This window comes from Galendromus occidentalis, unplaced genomic scaffold (assembly GCF_000255335.2).
Source record: "Galendromus occidentalis unplaced genomic scaffold, Mocc_1.1 scf7180000077466, whole genome shotgun sequence".
NCBI lineage: Eukaryota > Metazoa > Arthropoda > Arachnida > Mesostigmata > Phytoseiidae > Galendromus > Galendromus occidentalis.
Window position 1 is genome coordinate 78,752 of NW_003805454.1, and position 16,664 is coordinate 95,415.

General features: G+C 51.8%; 1 protein-coding gene across 1 annotated transcript; it reads right to left on the bottom strand.

The window, feature by feature from the left end:
- Positions 1-4,768: 4,768 nt before the first annotated feature.
- Positions 4,769-7,304, bottom strand: Tob (Transducer of ERBB2). Its single transcript, XM_003744414.3, has 6 exons — positions 7,152-7,304; positions 6,777-6,947; positions 6,400-6,601; positions 6,055-6,302; positions 5,664-5,919; positions 4,769-5,405 (listed from the first exon to the last, which is right to left on the bottom strand). The coding sequence occupies exons 1-6, from the start codon at positions 7,266-7,268 to the stop codon at positions 5,266-5,268; spliced, it is 1,134 nt and encodes a 377-aa protein (XP_003744462.1). The 5' UTR covers positions 7,269-7,304; the 3' UTR covers positions 4,769-5,265.
- Positions 7,305-16,664: the final 9,360 nt, after the last annotated feature.

Below are 16,664 nucleotides of genomic sequence, written 5' to 3' on the forward strand. Positions count from 1 at the left end.
GAAATGAATCAGTTGCTGCAGATCACCACAGAAGTGGGGAATGAGTCAAAGCCGAGAGATTCCGGGAGCCCGATTCCTGATGAGGAGATTTCCCTGGAACACCCAATGAGGTTCATCCGTGAGAGCCTCTCTCCGGAGTAGCCCGCTGGCGAGCCCCTCGAGTTTTCCTAGGATCCTCGGAGGTAATTGGGAGAGGCGGTCCGAAAACGGAAGGTTGGCTCAAGTTCTATCAGGATTCCGTTTACCTGAAAAATTCTATCAACCTAATCTAACCAAAGACACAATCGGCGCGGCGAGGCTCCGAGAATCGAGGTATGGACGGTCCGGGAGTTTTCGAAGTGACGGTTTATACTTTTATAGAGCTCACGAATGATTCTCAAATGGGAATGCGGTTCTATACGAGGAGCTAACGACGCCGAGAACGTATAGCGTGAAGGCTCATCTCACCGCCTCCATGCAGTGGTTATGTAGCGTGGATTTGTCAATCTCAAGGGCGTCCTCCCAGCTTTAGAATACCATAGGGGGCGGATTTCCTTGATAACAAAATCGCCGATTCAGTATCGATTCGGATCTATTTTAGTCAGCCATACTCAGCTGGACTTCTGAGCTCGAGCCGCGAGGAGACTCGTAGGAGCGAAGCGGTGAGATTCATTTTCTCCTCTGGTAGTCTCAAATATTCATTCATTCAAGCGCACGAGGATTATTCAGAAATTCAAACCACCTCGCCATACGAGATCAAAGACGCCTAGAAAGTTCCTAATGGCGGTCGAGGCGTTCCTGGAGCTCCTCGTCGCCCCGGGGGAAACTTACGAGGATAATCCTCTCGATTCGAGCCACTCGACGACGCTCATATCCTGGAGGGCTTTCCGGAACGCAATTCCAAGAATCTTCCGAGGTATGAAGACTCCGTCACATGAGCTGCACGAATCTAGCCCGGGAGGGGATAGTCCCAAAAAAAGAAGGAGTCAATCCGATCCAGCGTCGGAACTCCGTGCTCCTGTCAGTAATTCCCATGTTTGGGGAGTGACCCGAAAGCCCCCGCAGACGCGCTCGGTCTCAGCTGGCGTTCTGCGAGACAGTTTTCTACCTTGGAAGGAGCGCTGATCCAAGAAGGATAGGAGGCAGGCGAACTAGTCGTCCTGGTCGAGTTTTCCGGAGGGCGCTGGAAGGGAGGAACGACAACGTTTGCCGCAGGTTCTGTGAGCCCTGCCGTAGGTAGCGCGAATCGGCTCAAGGTCATCCAATTTGGAGAGAGTGACATTACTCGGGGGATGTCTGCGACACTCCTCTAGAATCGGGAAAAAGTCCCTCCAGCTCTCTATCTTCGGACAGTAAAGGCCACGTTCCCAAAATAGAAACCCCAAGCCCTGCGACGCTCTCTGCCAAAGGTCCCCCTGTAGCTGGGTCTCTCGCTTCCTCGCTCTGTCCTTCCTTCCCTCCCTCCCACATGTATGGAAGCTCGGCGGCGCGACTCTTTCCAGAGGCTTTTGTACGGCTGGCTGTTTTCGGCTTACGAGATTTCCAGAATGAGAGGAGGAAATAAAAGTATATTTTTACCCGGATCGACTCGAAGATGGAGGGAAATCGCCTGAGGACCGGAGGGCTCCGGAGCAACTCAGCTTCTGAGGAATTCCGAGTTCGTAGCAGGAGAGATGTGGAGGGAAGAAATAATACGCGAGATTTAATCGATCCATCGGAAGCTGCCATCACGCTTCTCTCACGCAGCCTCGCCACGGCTCGGGATCGTGGGCTCTTGAATGAGCTGCGTATCTGGGCGATTCCGCGATCCGCAAGGAAAAGGATTCGGAGGATCCCGGGTGTACCGGGATGCGACGCTTGTTTTATTCGCCAATGCGAGAAAGAATTGAGATCCTTGGCCAAGGGGGAAGCATAGTTTTGCGCTGGAGAGATTTTTGCCCTCATTTTGATTGTCGATATGAATATCCTCGATGTGTCGATAAGGTTGGTCCAAACGTTGAGATGATGGCATCAGTTTGGCCGAGGGGCCTCGTTCCGCCCCTAAAAAACGCTCTTTCCTTCGGCAAAAAAGCATTGAAGTTCCACCCATTCCGCAGCCAAGTGAGCCTGAGCCGTACCGTCTTCGGATCGAACCTGGCTCCCGATCCTCCAAGCAATGCGCTGACGTCTTCTCGCTGCCCCCAGGGTCAAATAGGTCTAGGTATAGAGCCATAAGTGATCACAACATGCGCAAACTTAGCGTAGATGGTAACGCAATGCATTCTCGCGTGCGACCTCACGATATCTATCTGCTCGAATGCACAGCTTGCATTGCAACTTTGGGTCACATGGCCGGGAAAAAAAACACTCGCAGGGAGAAACGAAAGTGTCGAGGGATGAGAAACAAGCGATCCCCTGTAATTTCGCTTCGGAATCATGTGCTCCTGGGAGACTTCATGTGCAGAACCTTGATCGACGGTCCCCAGTCGCGGACTCTGGCATCTGATCCGGGGATATCGACTCGCCTCTGGATCTGCCTTGAAGCTCTCGGACGATATCCTGTTTCACTGGAAATCATGCGGCGAATAAGTCGAGTGCTCAAGAATAACGGGCATCGCAGCATTATTTAGGAAAACCGTCTTTATTATCATGAATTGTTGAATATAAACTTAAAAATATACCAAAAGTATGCTGTATCGGGTTCTATACCGGCTCAAGAGTTGAGTTCCCGTTCGCGGCTCCGCTAGTTCCGCAGGGGTTTGATTCGCAAAATTCGCTCCGAGTTCGTCCGCCTCGTGCTTGAACGGGAATGAGACCCCAGCAAAGTCACTGGGGAATTCTGCCTCGTATATCGTTCCTCTTTTGACAGTAGAACAGGATTGGAAGTTACCAATTCTAAATCTGTCTCGAAACACAACTAATCAATTTTCCCTAGAGCGATTATTTTAGATGGATTCTTCCTCGATATTTGGGTATACGACCAGATAAATATCATAGATAGAGAAACAATGTCGACCGGGATGATCTCGCGGACGACACGACGTCATCGAGTACACAAGCATAGATAGGTTTAGGCTTCAGACTCTTCAAGGTGTTCGTACCGAACTCCTGGCTCTCGAACCAGACCAGAGATATTTCTTCTACGATGGCGGATCTTGCTTCCTCTGCACACAAATATACATCTGACGCTTGTCCACCTGGATTCGAGGCTCCGTCACCTTATAAATTATTATTCAACCATTTGAGGAATACGAAAAAATAGAATCGGATGGCGAACGAAACGAAAAACTTAATGAACTAGGTCAGTATCTGCAATAATCCCTCCTTGATTCAGAGTTTCGATTCTCTGCTCTGAGGAGAAACCATATCTGGATTATCGAGTCATGAACGAGCTCCGCCGGCGCCACCGTGCTCACGTTCGGACACATTCCACGATGAGTCCGGACAGCGGAGAGACGCCATGGAGCTTATCTGGGTATCCGTGTTCTGATCGACTATTTGTCGATATCTAGGTAACCTAATGAGGACTATTACCCTGACAGTCGCTTCGATCATTAAACCTCTCTGATCATTTTCGGTCTAGCGCAGACTGAGAGCATCCTCGTCGCGCTCCCTCAGCGATTTATCTCCTCTCGAACGACACGCTCATCGCACTCGTCATTCTTTTCTTCTCCATGAATATTTTATGCATTAGTAAGAAAGGTTCGGCACTCGGGAGTTCCCGTGAGTGCTGTGGCCTTCGGGCCGTAAAATCTCATCGAGTCATCTACGAGGGGTTTGAATGGATATAATTATCACGAGGCGACGCGACGTGCATGGAAATGCCTCCCACGGTCTGGCGCGATTCTCCTCCGGTGCAGCAGGCAATAAGAATATCCAAGAATCAGACATACCTACATGTTGCTAAACGAGCTCCGGGGGAGTAGCTCACTTCCTAAAGGGAATAATAATCCTCCGATCTAGCAGTTCTGCTTGTATTTTTTCTTCAAAAATAAAAAAGCCTCCTCCATTCGCGAACGAATATCAGTAATGAAATTCATCCATACTGATTTCTGAGCGGACCTTGCTCGCCCGCTCGCTTCGCATTCCTTCTCCTCCCACGATGGGAGCGCAATAACGATTTGAGATAGGACGCAGAGGGAATATTCGGTGTCTAGTTGTTTGTTTACTGGAAAAGCAGTACTGCAGTACCGCAGCACGGCATTCAACGCTGGTAGAAATTGACACAACGCGCAGTAGGGAAAGTGTTTTCATGGGAAACAAGTACGTTCCGGCCTCCTACTTCGGCCCATTATGATAATCAACAGTTGCATCGATATAACAGACAACGATTTCGATAATTGCAATCATGAGTAACCAGAATACGTTGGTCCCGTCGACGGCAAGCCCGAGCGCACGTACGCTCTTGATTGCGGTGCGACGGTTTTCGATTCCAACGAGTAGCACGGAATATTTTTTGCAGCTTTAAAATATTAAAATATAATTTGCTAGACAATAGTCAACATGGGCCGCTCCACCGAAACATGGAGATAGTCGGAAGAGACCAAGGGATATCGGGGAGAGGCGAGCGGCCTCTCGTCTCTCCTGTCCCGTGTGGGGACGGGGAAAGTTCGCAATATAGTGTGTCTTCGATTTTGGCGCTTCCGATTTCCCCGCGGCCGATTTTCTGCGGAAGAAATGCACCCGCAGGATTCGATTGAGGAAGTGTGTCAGACGCAAATACCTCTTCCGTAGGTTCCTCATGGCTTGGTACAGCTGCAGAGGGTTTCTGGGATTCCGTATCGGAAAGTTGGGAAAAACTAGATCAATTCGTAGCTGGATTCGCACTCCAGCAGGGAGACTGAGGTCAGCCACAGTCCACTAGTTTCGAGGGCAGCGTTGATGGAGATTAAAAAGAAATGGTTGGAAAATTCAATCTGTCCGCCCGAATCACTCTTTGATGGGCCTTCCGTGATAAACTCAGTGCAAAGTGTGGTACATTAAATTCACATACGCTGCGTCGAGGCGAGTTCCCCGCAAGAGTTCTGAATTTCGAAAACCGCAATTAAAGTCGTACCTCGACTAAATCAATCAAATCTTCACTGTGCTCCGAATGGTGCGACTCATAGCGTAGTTCTTCCGTTTCACGAGCCCGAGCCGTAACTTACGAACTCATCGTCGACGTTATATAAAAGTATAAAACCATTTCCTTTGAATGGCAGGGATATCCGATGAGGAACGAAGCCGTGGTGTTCCGAGCTGGGAACGGAGCGATTTTCCAGCTACGGATCTTCCTCGGCTCCACGAGAATTGCCGGTCCGACCCCATCTAGTTGGAGGCCACGAGAAGTTGATGCGATCCCGTTGATGAGTACGGGATTGAGAACTCGGTGTAATCTCCGTTCGACGACGGTGGACTCGGGGACGTCGACGATACGTTACCCGCAGACGTCGACAACAGTGAGGAGCCTGCAAGAAGTCTTCTCATATAATCAACTACGAGACTACACCTGATGATAGTTGGCGGAGTTTAATACTGCCGCCCGCGTCGTGCTGCGTAACGAAGCGACACTTTGTGGCAGCCATTACATCCGCTTGTTAACTTCTGGCCTGCTCGAGCCCGGCTTCCTTCATTTCCCCCTGTCTGCATCCGCTTGCGGAAACTTTGCCGGCTTCCACTTGGCCTCGTTGCACTCATCCGTTGAGTTGAACAGCTCTCGAACTTACCGAGTGGATGTGGCACCGAGACTGAGAGATGGTTTGGTGATCCACGGGTTTGCATGGTGTACGATCTTGTCCGGGTCGGGGAGCGCGCGAAATCCGCCGGGTAGTTAGACGGGTAAAGTGACCCCACGTTCCCTGTGTACATCATAGGCTGCTCGGCTGCGAATGAGGAAGGGTGAGGGCTGAGAGATCTGGGTCGCTCGAACATGGGTGAGATATTGCCACGGAGACTCATGACGGACAATTGCTGTTGGGCGGCCTGTGGATACAAATGCCTGTCACGTACAAAGTCACGCCCGGTAACAACTCTCGATATCCTCATCCCCGGTGAGGAAGGGCTCCGTTCGACCTTTCGGCGATGGGAGAAGTTCCTAGCGAAACGTCGCGTACGAACCTGTTGCGCAATTGCGCGTTGTTTGATGTAATTAGAGAACTCGGTCGATGACATCCGTGTGCCATTGTTTCGCTTAGCATTGCTTTTGAGCTTCGTTGATCCAAACTTGGTCTGCGCGAAGCTCGCCGTCGTGAAGGTCAGAGGTTGCGCCGATTTGTTCAGGAAATTTGGTGGCGTAGGAGAAACGCTCTTGTAGGACGACGAGGGAGACGAGCCAGAACTGAACGATGGATCGCAACGCTCACAGTCTGCAATGTGGTCGTCGGTCAGTCGAGATCGCGGGCAGTACTCCCCCTCGATGGGGTTTCGAGGGTCCTTAGAAGACCAACTCAATGGGTTACTCACTCGGATTCGGCGTCGGTGAGCAGTTGAGGCAATCTTCCACTTGCAGACCGTTGAGCTGCTGGGTTAGAGCATCGACCGGTTTGAAGCATTGCGCCTCAGGATTGAACGTTTTAATTACTTCGCGATCGGAGCGTTCCTCTATGCAGTTGGACTCGCTATAGAGGACCTTCACTGGACCTTTTTCGCTCATCTGATAAGATACCTGGAACATTCCTCACAAAACTCAGAAATCTATTCAAAGCATAAACGCATCTAGCAAATACACGCGTCGCTGCGGATAGCAGGCCAAGGAGGCGATCTATCGGTATCGGGAGAGCGCTACGATTTTAGCCGAAGAAATATGCGAGCTGAAAATAATTCCATGTACGTGTACGAACCTCTCCGGGGTCGATCCATATGGAGAGCTCTTGTGGGAGGTTTTCCTCGATATCACGGATATCTACTCCCGACTCGCGAGCTGCTATGGCGAAAACAGGATCGAGAGGTGGTGTCGTTTTCACGCAGCGGTAAGCCGAGCCTTTGAATGGTTGGTCAGGATACCAGTGGCCCTAGAGTGACAAGCGAGCACCCAATAGAATCGATAGCACATCAACTCTCAGGCGACAGCAACTCCTAGGCTATCATTCATGCCTTCGCGTGCTCGAGCGCTGTCGTCGAGAACAGATTTGCTGCATGTTCGCTGTATGTATATCCGAACAAATGTGGAATCTGAGCTCGATTCCACAGAGACCGTTTTCCTCATGGAAACTCACCTGGAATTTTACTTGCAGAGCTTTTTCGAGTTCTTCTCCGAAATGGTTCACTCGACGTCTGGGGAGTTTGTTATAGAGGAAGGAGATCAGGAAATTAAGCGCCACTTGAAGCTCCATCTGCCCTCAGTAACCACCAACTCGCTTCGTCGGACTCCACCTGCAGAATTCAATTACTCCTTTTAGCCTGAGCCTGAGATGGAGATGGAACAAGTTGCGTTTAATTAGACAAATGAAGGTGCCGCGCTAGTCCGGAGGACGCTTCTTAGCTGGGCAGACCGGCGTTTCTCCCAGGGACTGTCTTCCGATACCGCATCGTTCGAGCAGCAGCGCCGTCAACTTTGGGAAATCACTTTGCTCTGGCCGAGGGGGCGTCGAATGACGTTCCTTGGACTCTCAGTTCACCCGGGGGTCGTAGCTCGAATCGACGAAATCGAGAGACCGCCTACATCCGGCTAGGGCGCCCTAGCAGACTTCGTTGCAATGCCCCAGCAGAGCTCATCGCGGTATAGATTCGGCTCGGTTGAGTTGGACATGCATCCGGTCGCCGACAGAGTACGTCGAGTGTTTTGTAATCGAATATTGAAATATCTGAAGGGGGCATCGTATGTTCTTTTTCCCCCGCGAGAGCGATTACGCGTTATAACGTGACATAATCAGAGAGTCTACGGTTTGAGCTCTGCGGAAGTCTTACGTCAGAGCCAGTGCGATTCGGACCAAAAAGAATCCCGACTGCCCTATTGGATGTAGGAGATCATGGTACAGGTGGGACGTTTCCACCAGACTGAGACCTCTTTTTCACGTCGGTCGCGGCTTGGTACGCCGTCGACCGAGACGCTTTTTAGTGGTTCGAGCAACTTATCGTGGGCACGCAGAAATCTGTCGTGATCTCGAAATAAGGCGAGTTCAGACAGCGATTCAGTTGGGAATAGCCGCTCCTACAGAATCAATGGCTGTGAGAATGGTTGGCGCAGAATGCTCTGGATAGTAGTCGTAGAACATATACGTGCTCGAGAGGTCCCGACTGATGAAGTACAACGAGGTCCTTACGGAGGAGCGAGAGTCGTGCCGTTTACCCTCACCCTCGGATGGCCTTGGCACTAAAAATAAAACTGTGCCTCCGTATCGATCCCCCGCAGCCTGCTCCCATTCGAGACTATCTCGTACTGAAAGAACGAGCGACCGAATGGGCCAGCCGGCCACCCAGCCGACAGACCTAGCGTCCTACCAACTCAGCGACGCGCCGATTGGCCGGCTGTCAGACGTGGAGACGCACTCCCCAGACTGCCTACAGCACCGACAATATCTATCCGTATCGAGTTTGTCTGGCGCGCGGCCCGTGGACACCCCTATCGAATCGACATAAATAGAAAGAAGCATTTGGGAAAGTATCGAATCTACGCTTATCGGGACGACCGGTCGACACATGAAGCGAATTGGCAGCGGCTTCCGAACCGCAAACACCGGCAGCGGAGACCTTGACAATGGGTTTTCGGTCCACAACCGCTCACGCCGACAAACAGGCAGACACACACAGCTGTTAGCAAGGTCAATGCACTCGTCGATTATTACTTTCGTGAAGGGCCCGTTGCGATGGATGGGGATCCGCAACGAGACCGACGAATGCTGCCCTTTCGACTGAATCAATCGGGGATCTGGAGGAATTGAGACAACAGATCGACCTTCCAAATTGCTAGAGGTTTTTCGCTCTCAAGAAGAATCTGCTGAGAGGGCTGTTCTCGTGACCGGCCGTCGAATGAACGGAAGACCGACCGACCGACCAACTCCCACCGCATCAAGCCTCCTCTGCCAACCTACAGATCACTCATACTCATAGTCTGCTCGGCTAAGGCTGCTGCCAAGCTGCTGGGCTAGCTGGCGCACGGAGACCTAGAAGTGGAACCACAGCTAAACAGTCAGACCCTTGAAGCCAACAACGATCTCACCGGCCTATATTTCTATGAGATTCTCATTTGAGCTTCGACCATATGCTCAGCTCATAGGCGGAGGGATCGCAAAATCTCGTCGAACGAGACCGTCTCGAATACTGAATTCATCGATTGCTACCCCGCAACGGGAACCTCCGCTCGCTCGTTGGGAATTCGAATCGCTCTCATTCTATAGACTGTGCAACGGCTTCCCTCACGTCGGTTCCGGGCTGATTATTATCGAGCCGATCCCTGAGTTATACCGTAGACGGAAGCAGCAGTCGTATTTTCCGTCCAATATGGAGCTCATTCTGGCGTCCGATTGCCGCGCTTGATGCAAGTCCTCCGCTCTGCCTTAGCATGTGATTCGATCGAATCATACACAGGCAAACACCTCGAGCCATGGATAGGGTCCGACAGGCGCGCGCACATGAGATTTCGAAGCCTTGAACATTGCATGTGATGTCTATCAAATCTATAGCAGTGGAAGACATCGACTGACAGACTGACGAGTCGCTGACAAGTTCCGCCTCATCGACCGGCGACATCGAAAAATTAGATACATCGAAAAAACCAGACCGATAAGTCATCTTCAGACAATCATCCGATCGTCGACGATATTGTCTCTCAAGAGACCTGCCGTCACGCTGGCCAGGACTCCTCCCCCCTTAGGGGCCGGGACAATATGGTGGCATATTCCTTGTCGTTGACATAAAAGTGACCCTAATCCATCTGGTCGGGAAGTGCCCACCTCGCAGACGAGACTCAAACAGGCTCTCCGACTGGACAGGCTTGTCAGTCCTGCAAAGTTCCCACCCACCTCTTCGAAAGTCGAACGGAAGTTTCCTACGTCGTCGGCCGGAACTTCGTCGAGAGTGACAACGGTAGTTGTGATGATGATGATGATGACAACGACGACGATAACAACAACAACAGCGACGACGACGGCGACTAACACTGAAATGCTTCGAACGACGTTGGAAGGCGACCCTTCATCGAACTGGTGGCAATCTACGGAACGCAAGCAGCCATGGCTTTCGTTCGCGAATCGCTCAGATGTTATGCCCGCTGTCTCCAAACGTTGTGACGTTGTTCTGGAGCCGCTGGAGAACGCGAAGCTTGCCTGGCAATCTGACTACCCGCGACTAGACCGCCGCGCCATCGCAAGCTCTTTGGAGGAGAGTTGCGCGTGCGCATCTCTGGAAAGGAGGGAATGCTTGAGGGAGGCCTGCGAGCGACGAGAGTCACTCAGACGACCGCACTAACCAATAGACTATCGGACAGACGGATAGACAGACAGACAGGCAGATCTACCCAGACAACCCACGCAAAATCACACTGGACGGAAAACTCTCGTCGCCTGCAACATGCGTAGGCGGCAAACTCAACGAGACGACAACCGAACAGCGTAGCTCGCCACCGGACCCATCCTCTATCTCCCACCTGCAGACGCACTGCGACCCCAATCGGACTTCGGCCGGGAATCTCTGAGGAGCGACCTCAGAGCCTGAGCCGTCTTCCCGGCGAGACCCACTGCCCTCGTTCGACTATTCGACTATCACTTAGCAGCATCGAGTCTGATGTTACGGAGAATGAATCCACCGAGAATCCCGCGGTACCGATCGCAATCCGCTACGAAAATTTCCGTTCCTATCGGAGGGTCTCGGCTGTGCGAGGTCGTGGTCGGCTTCGGAAAGGGAAAATCCCCAGTCCGAATGCGAAATGGCGGACTGGCCAGATCAGACCTCGTTCAAGCACTAAACAACTTCTCCGATCTCCTCTGGCGTCCGCCTCGAGCTCTTCTCGTCATCGTGGCGTGGTTCTTTCTCTTGAAGACGCTCTGGCTGCTCAGCAACCGTGCGCCTCAATCGAGATAGGAAGGTATTTCCTCGTCAGCCACTCGGACGACTCATTCTCACATTCAGTCATTTTCAATGAAGTAGGTACATGCGTCATTGACTCTCACATTCCGATAAACAACTATGTCGGGAGACAAACTGTGGATCTTGCTCGCTACCTCTAGATCTCAGGTATAAAGAGCCCGAACTCCTTCCTTTCCTCTTCGCCGAGTTTCGCAGAATCGACGACCCGTGGAACCAGAGAGGGAAATCGAGAATGTATTTTCGATCGGAACATTCGAAGAACAAAAGAACGAGACGTCTCACTCAACTTCTGTGAGCTAACAGTCTGGATCATCGGTCGAGATGGATGAATTCCGAGGGATGGCAAAAATATATTTCAACTTCAGTGCGGAGACCAATAAGCTTCGAGACATGTCGTTTTCGTCGTGTCTCCGCCATCGTACTCAGCCAGTAGGAGGCTCTCGAGCGCTCTTCGGGCGTACCACTCGATAGAGCCTTCTCCATTCTCCACGTCCCTGCTCGGCCTGCTGGAATCCCCTACACAGGAAGGAAGGAACGGAAGGATGACCTTTGAGAGTAATCCCAAGCAGTCTCATGTTTTCAAGGCCAACTTGTCGTATTGGTCGTCGTTCGTTGACGTCACGCGAGCCCATTGGTCCTCAGCTGTTGACGTCACCGGAACGTCAACAAGAGAGGGTTTCGTAAGTGAGGGAGGGAACACCTCAGAGAGGGGTCAAGGTCGACTGAGGCTTCCAAACGCCACTGCCGAAACTTTCTGACTGGAATCAGCTGGAACTCGAGCTATAAAACGTTATCTCCTCTCCCCCCCCCTCGAGCGGGGTTCCTCCCCCGACCGAGATCGTCCACGGGAGCTTCCGACTGCCTCGTTCTCGTCGCCCACGTTCCCCATCTGACCCCATCGCCGTAGTAGCACGTAGTAGCGCATAAGTATAAATGGCATATAAGCGTTCTAAAAATAGACGCCACGATCCTCAGTGGCTTTTCCGGCGCGCTCGTGAGGCATCTGTCAATCTCTTTGAAACCAACCCTCACTGCAGGCACTCCGTGGAAGGCTATCGCTCTACTACCTGTTTGCAGCAGTCGCCGTCGACTCGGTGTGCCGCGTCTAGATGCAGCCGAAATAACGAACGACCCGTCTCTCGGAACCCGTATGACAATCAGCTGTTCCCTTATGACTCGGGCTTGGTGTCTTTTGAAGCTGCGCCTATTATAGGTCATGTCCGTCGTCACCTTCCGAACTATCAGGCCTGCCCTGAAGCGTCAATTGCGTATCATGGGTTTGCACGGGTCATTCCGATATTCTGGGAAGGCAACGCTCCGATTCGCCATTGAGACTTCTATCTTTGCAATCATTCACACCTCGATCTCCCTCTTGTCCACGTCCAGCCGAACGAGGGAAAACTCGAGGAAGGCTCCGAAGTGAAAGACGCCGGGTCAGCGAAGGAAAAAGACTCCGGCTGGCCACGCTAATTACTGTCGATCAGGTCGCCAGAAAATTACATGTCAGGAACTGGTGTGTTTTCTCAAGCACGACATCAACCTCTTCCCAGCTCACAGTCACCTCTCCGCCCACAGCCTCACCCCCCCCCCCCTCTCCCTGCCTTACTCCTCTGTTCCCGAATCGCGTCGGACAGGTTCTCCGTAATCAGCTTACATCGAATTAGCGGTTTGCTTTCACGGCTTACTTAGCTTTCAGCGGTTGTCATTAAGAGTCCGGGTAACGACCAACCAGCGAGCCTACCAGCGAGCGGACCAGACGAGCAAGTGCGGGATAATGACGTGTTCTCGCCATTATATTCACTCGTACTATGTCACACTATGGACTCGGTGGTCAGCTCGGGCTCTCAGCTCGTTCACATCGGGGCTTCGACGCCGCCAGTTCTATTGTGTCCGGAGACGAGCGATGTCTCACGTTCGATAACAGCTCGACAATTAGATACTCAAACCACTTGGCTGCTTGTCGCGGCAAGACAGCCAGAGCACTTGACGAGCCGCTGTTGCCACTCGAGAATTTATCATCAGCGGCTCGTCGCGAATCGAAAGTGCTAAGCAGCGCTTCCAGGAAAGCTACATGAGCGCCCAGAGATGAGTGGTTGCTCCGATGCGGTCTATTAATACCTGGTCCTGTTTCCGCCCTCTCAGCCACTCCCATTCGGGATGTAACGCGCGGCGAATAAAAATAGTGATGATCGTTCAATTACAAAAATCCGCTTGGCGTACTAAAATGAAGTATCATCGAGGAGAGTGAAGCGTAAGCTCAGTATTTTCGATGGGCTCTTTTTTATACCGGGCTTCGGCCCGAACTCACCGTCCGAGGTATACTCAAGGGACTGAATACGAAGGGAATCTTCGGATAAGTCTGAGGGTAGTTGGAGCCCAGATGGAACCTTCCAGAATAATGAAATAAGCTCCGGAATATGTTGTATCCTTGATGAGATTCACAGCCGTTCGGTTTGTCTTCGCCGACAGATCACCGGATCTCTCCTTGCTGGAGCCTTCTCTCCACCGCCCCCAAGCGTACGACTGTTATAAGCTACGGATATCCCCCAAATCTACGATTCCTAGAGGATGGTTTCGCAGAGCAATACATATTCAAGCGCTAGAACGGATGAGTCGAGCGGAATCTGGTGCTCCGTGGCAGAGACGCCCTTAGCGTACCCAAATTGACTCTGCTCCCAGCGAACGTAAATCCGGTTCCAGCTGTCCTGTGCACCTGCTGTTTGAAGTTTTCGACGTTTTCCAGGAAACTTAATCTCGGAGGGTGGTTCCCGGTTGGGTGCTCCAAGGCTCACTCCCTGTTCAGACCCAATGACTGAACATATATTTCGAATATTCCAGACGATCGCTTGAACGGTCATTCATCACCTGCGGAAGTCATACTTCTCCGCAGTTGATGACAGGAGACAAACGGCGCTACCAAATTTTCCGATTGTTCCTTCGCTTCCGGTCACAACTAGTCAGGAAGAAACCTTCTGTACACACCTACTCGTGATTCAAGCAACGGGAGGGTTTTCTCCAAGCTCGCGAGCAAACAGTGTATTCCTAGTGCCCGTCTAATTTCGAGAGTAGAATTTCAAATGAACAGCTTCATCCATTTACGGGATCCACATGGATCGGGATCTACCCAACCAATCTACTTCATCGGGGAGGCCAAAAGCTGGCTCATCTCCAGCTCGCAAAGTCGAGCGCTTATTCCTATGAAACCCTCGAGTAAAACATACCGCGGTATTCGAGGGAAGGTAATGCATACCCGGATGTTGTTGAAGCGCTGTGAATTACCTGTGGATCCACACTGACGCAGCGAGGTTCGGGATATTGCTCGCACGAGAGTCCCAGTCGAGAGTCATTACCGCGCTTCATCGGATTCCTTCTCGATTGCGCAAGTTCGATCCCGAAGTGAGTGCCGGGACGCCTCCGAGGCTCGATTCCTGAACTTCCGGGAATGTGTCTGCTTCATCACTCGGAATGCATGTTTATCAGGTTAAGGGCTGGGAATCGCCATCATCGGAGATCTGGTTCCCGAAATCTGGATGATCCTGACCACAGAAAGCTGGGAAATCTTTCTCTGTTTATGCGGAACCAAGGTTGCTGGTGCCTGCCTTATCATATCCCATCAGATTGCCGAAAGCTCGCGGGAGGTCGGTTCGCCTCGAGGAGAATCCTTGAACTCCCAGGTGTATCTAGGCAACGGAGTAATGATGTATGTTCGCCTGAGGTCATTTTCCAAAGATGCATTCGGGGTCGCTCTTCCCATGGAAATCTCCACGAGGTCAGTGAGGCGTGGGTTGTTTGCGGTGAGTATTCGCTCTCTTGCGAGCTCCAAAAAAGATCCAGCCGTTTCGACATCCGACATTGCGAGTCAGTGTTTGTTCTGGTGAACTTTTTCCCCCCTACTCCTCCTGCCGATGGTCGTCTTCTCTGAGCCCCCTCCCCCTATACGCATCAACGCGTCTCTTCCAGCTCTTCCGACTATCCCCTTTCCACCGACTAGAATCCGAGCTGACTGCAATCCTCGAGCCGTTCGTTGTGGCCCTTTGATTTCCGACTCCACTTCAAGCCCATCGAGAATTCCCGGGCTCGCTGTGAGGAGCACCTGCCACGGGCATAAGGCCTCTGGGGAAGTCGCCGCGACGCCGCGGCTCTGCGAAAGTCTCGTAAGCACGATAGACGACTCAGCGAGAACGGTTGTTGCGGCAAAATGACACAGGGTTTGTTTTACGGAGAAATATGCGAGCTTTCTCGCGGACCTCGGCGACCACTCAGAATCGACTGACACGGGAGCTTCGCTTCAGCTTCCAGACTCGAGTGTGAGTGCTGGCAACCGCGGTAATCGCTGTGGGAGGATAGAGATAAGCCGCGTACTGCGATGTCAAAACTCGGACGTAGTGACCGACCGAACGACCGACCGACTGACTGAGCGGGCAGCGGACCGACCGACCCTCTCCGAGTCGGAACGAGAGCCTACCGTGATGCCCGAACGATTTGCACCAAAGCTCGGAAGACAAATGAAGACGCATTGCCGGACATAGAGACTTCTCAGCTTGTCTCGTCGTCGACATCGCTGCAACGATGCCTTCAAATCATCCGACCGAGAACCATGCGTGTTAAGAGTTTAACCAGCTGAAACATTCAACGATGCACGGGACCCTCATGTAATTCTGGCAGAGCCGATGTACATATGTATGTACCCAGACGAGCCCTGTCTCGTAGCTCGAGTCTGAGATCCGCGCGGAAGTAGGAAATTCGTCCGTAGCGATCGGATACATTTCATATATTCAGATTATTTGCGGGACCCTCGTGAGGATCTTCACGATTTTAGCGGGACCCCGCTCATTCCGTAGGACGGCAGGGTTCCCACAAAAGCGGATTTCCCGGGAAGGTTCCGGGTCTAATGGGAAAAACCGTTCCGCTCTGTTCCGAGGGTCGATCAAGCCTTATGGATTGAGACGATCGAATCGTGAATTTTCGGAAAACCACTGACGACACAGAGGGAGCGCTACCGAACAACGCGTTAACCTCCTCGAGTCGATTGCGAAGTTCTTAATTACACCGTCTGCTTTGCATACTGAAGTACACCGCCGCACAAACGAAACTCGAGGCGCATGGGGAACTCATCACAGACAGGCTTCCCCGGATGACCGTCTGGCAGGCAATTCTTGAGGGGCAGGATATTCGCTTACCGGCCACAGCACAGAGGAATTCTCGCACACTCGGACGTTTGGTCTGTCGAGAATTATTTTATTGAGAAATGCTTAGGTGACCAAACTTTATTCAATGGCTCATCACAAGTTCCACATGAAATTCTCACAATGCTTCGGGGAGTGTTATCGTTACATGCGAATCTCGACCCCTTGCTCTCGATCAGAAACTATTGAGAAAAAATGGTGTCAAGACCTTCGCGGCGCCGCGGCCTCCGGAAGATCGTCGACGGCTGGCTTTGACGAATTTCTCCCCGCTCCGAGCCCCATGGAAAACGGGTGCCCCGAACTCGATTGGTGAGGCGAAATTTTCATGGGACAGAAGGTGACCCTCCGTGTGCGGGGTATCCTCAAACAGATAACTGCTATCCGATGTTAAGGTGACGATCGCTTTCTCGTAGGCCTTTTTCCGGCGGGGCTTCATCTTCTTTTTCGATAAGTAAACAACCTTCGGTTTCGGCTTGTGGTGGTGATGTTTCTCGATATTATAGTGGTAGACCTGGGAAG

Coding starts and splice junctions, on each gene's coding strand:
- Tob (XM_003744414.3), bottom strand. CDS start 7,268: ATGGAGCTTCAAGTGGCGCTTAATTTCCTGATCTCCTTCCTCTATAAC. Junction 6,948..7,151: donor CTCTGCAAGTAAAATTCCAG/GTGAGTTTCCAT, acceptor TTGTCACTCTAG/GGCCACTGGTATCCTGACCA. Junction 5,406..5,663: donor CTCGGTGCCACATCCACTCG/GTAAGTTCGAGA, acceptor GACTTCTTGCAG/GCTCCTCACTGTTGTCGACG.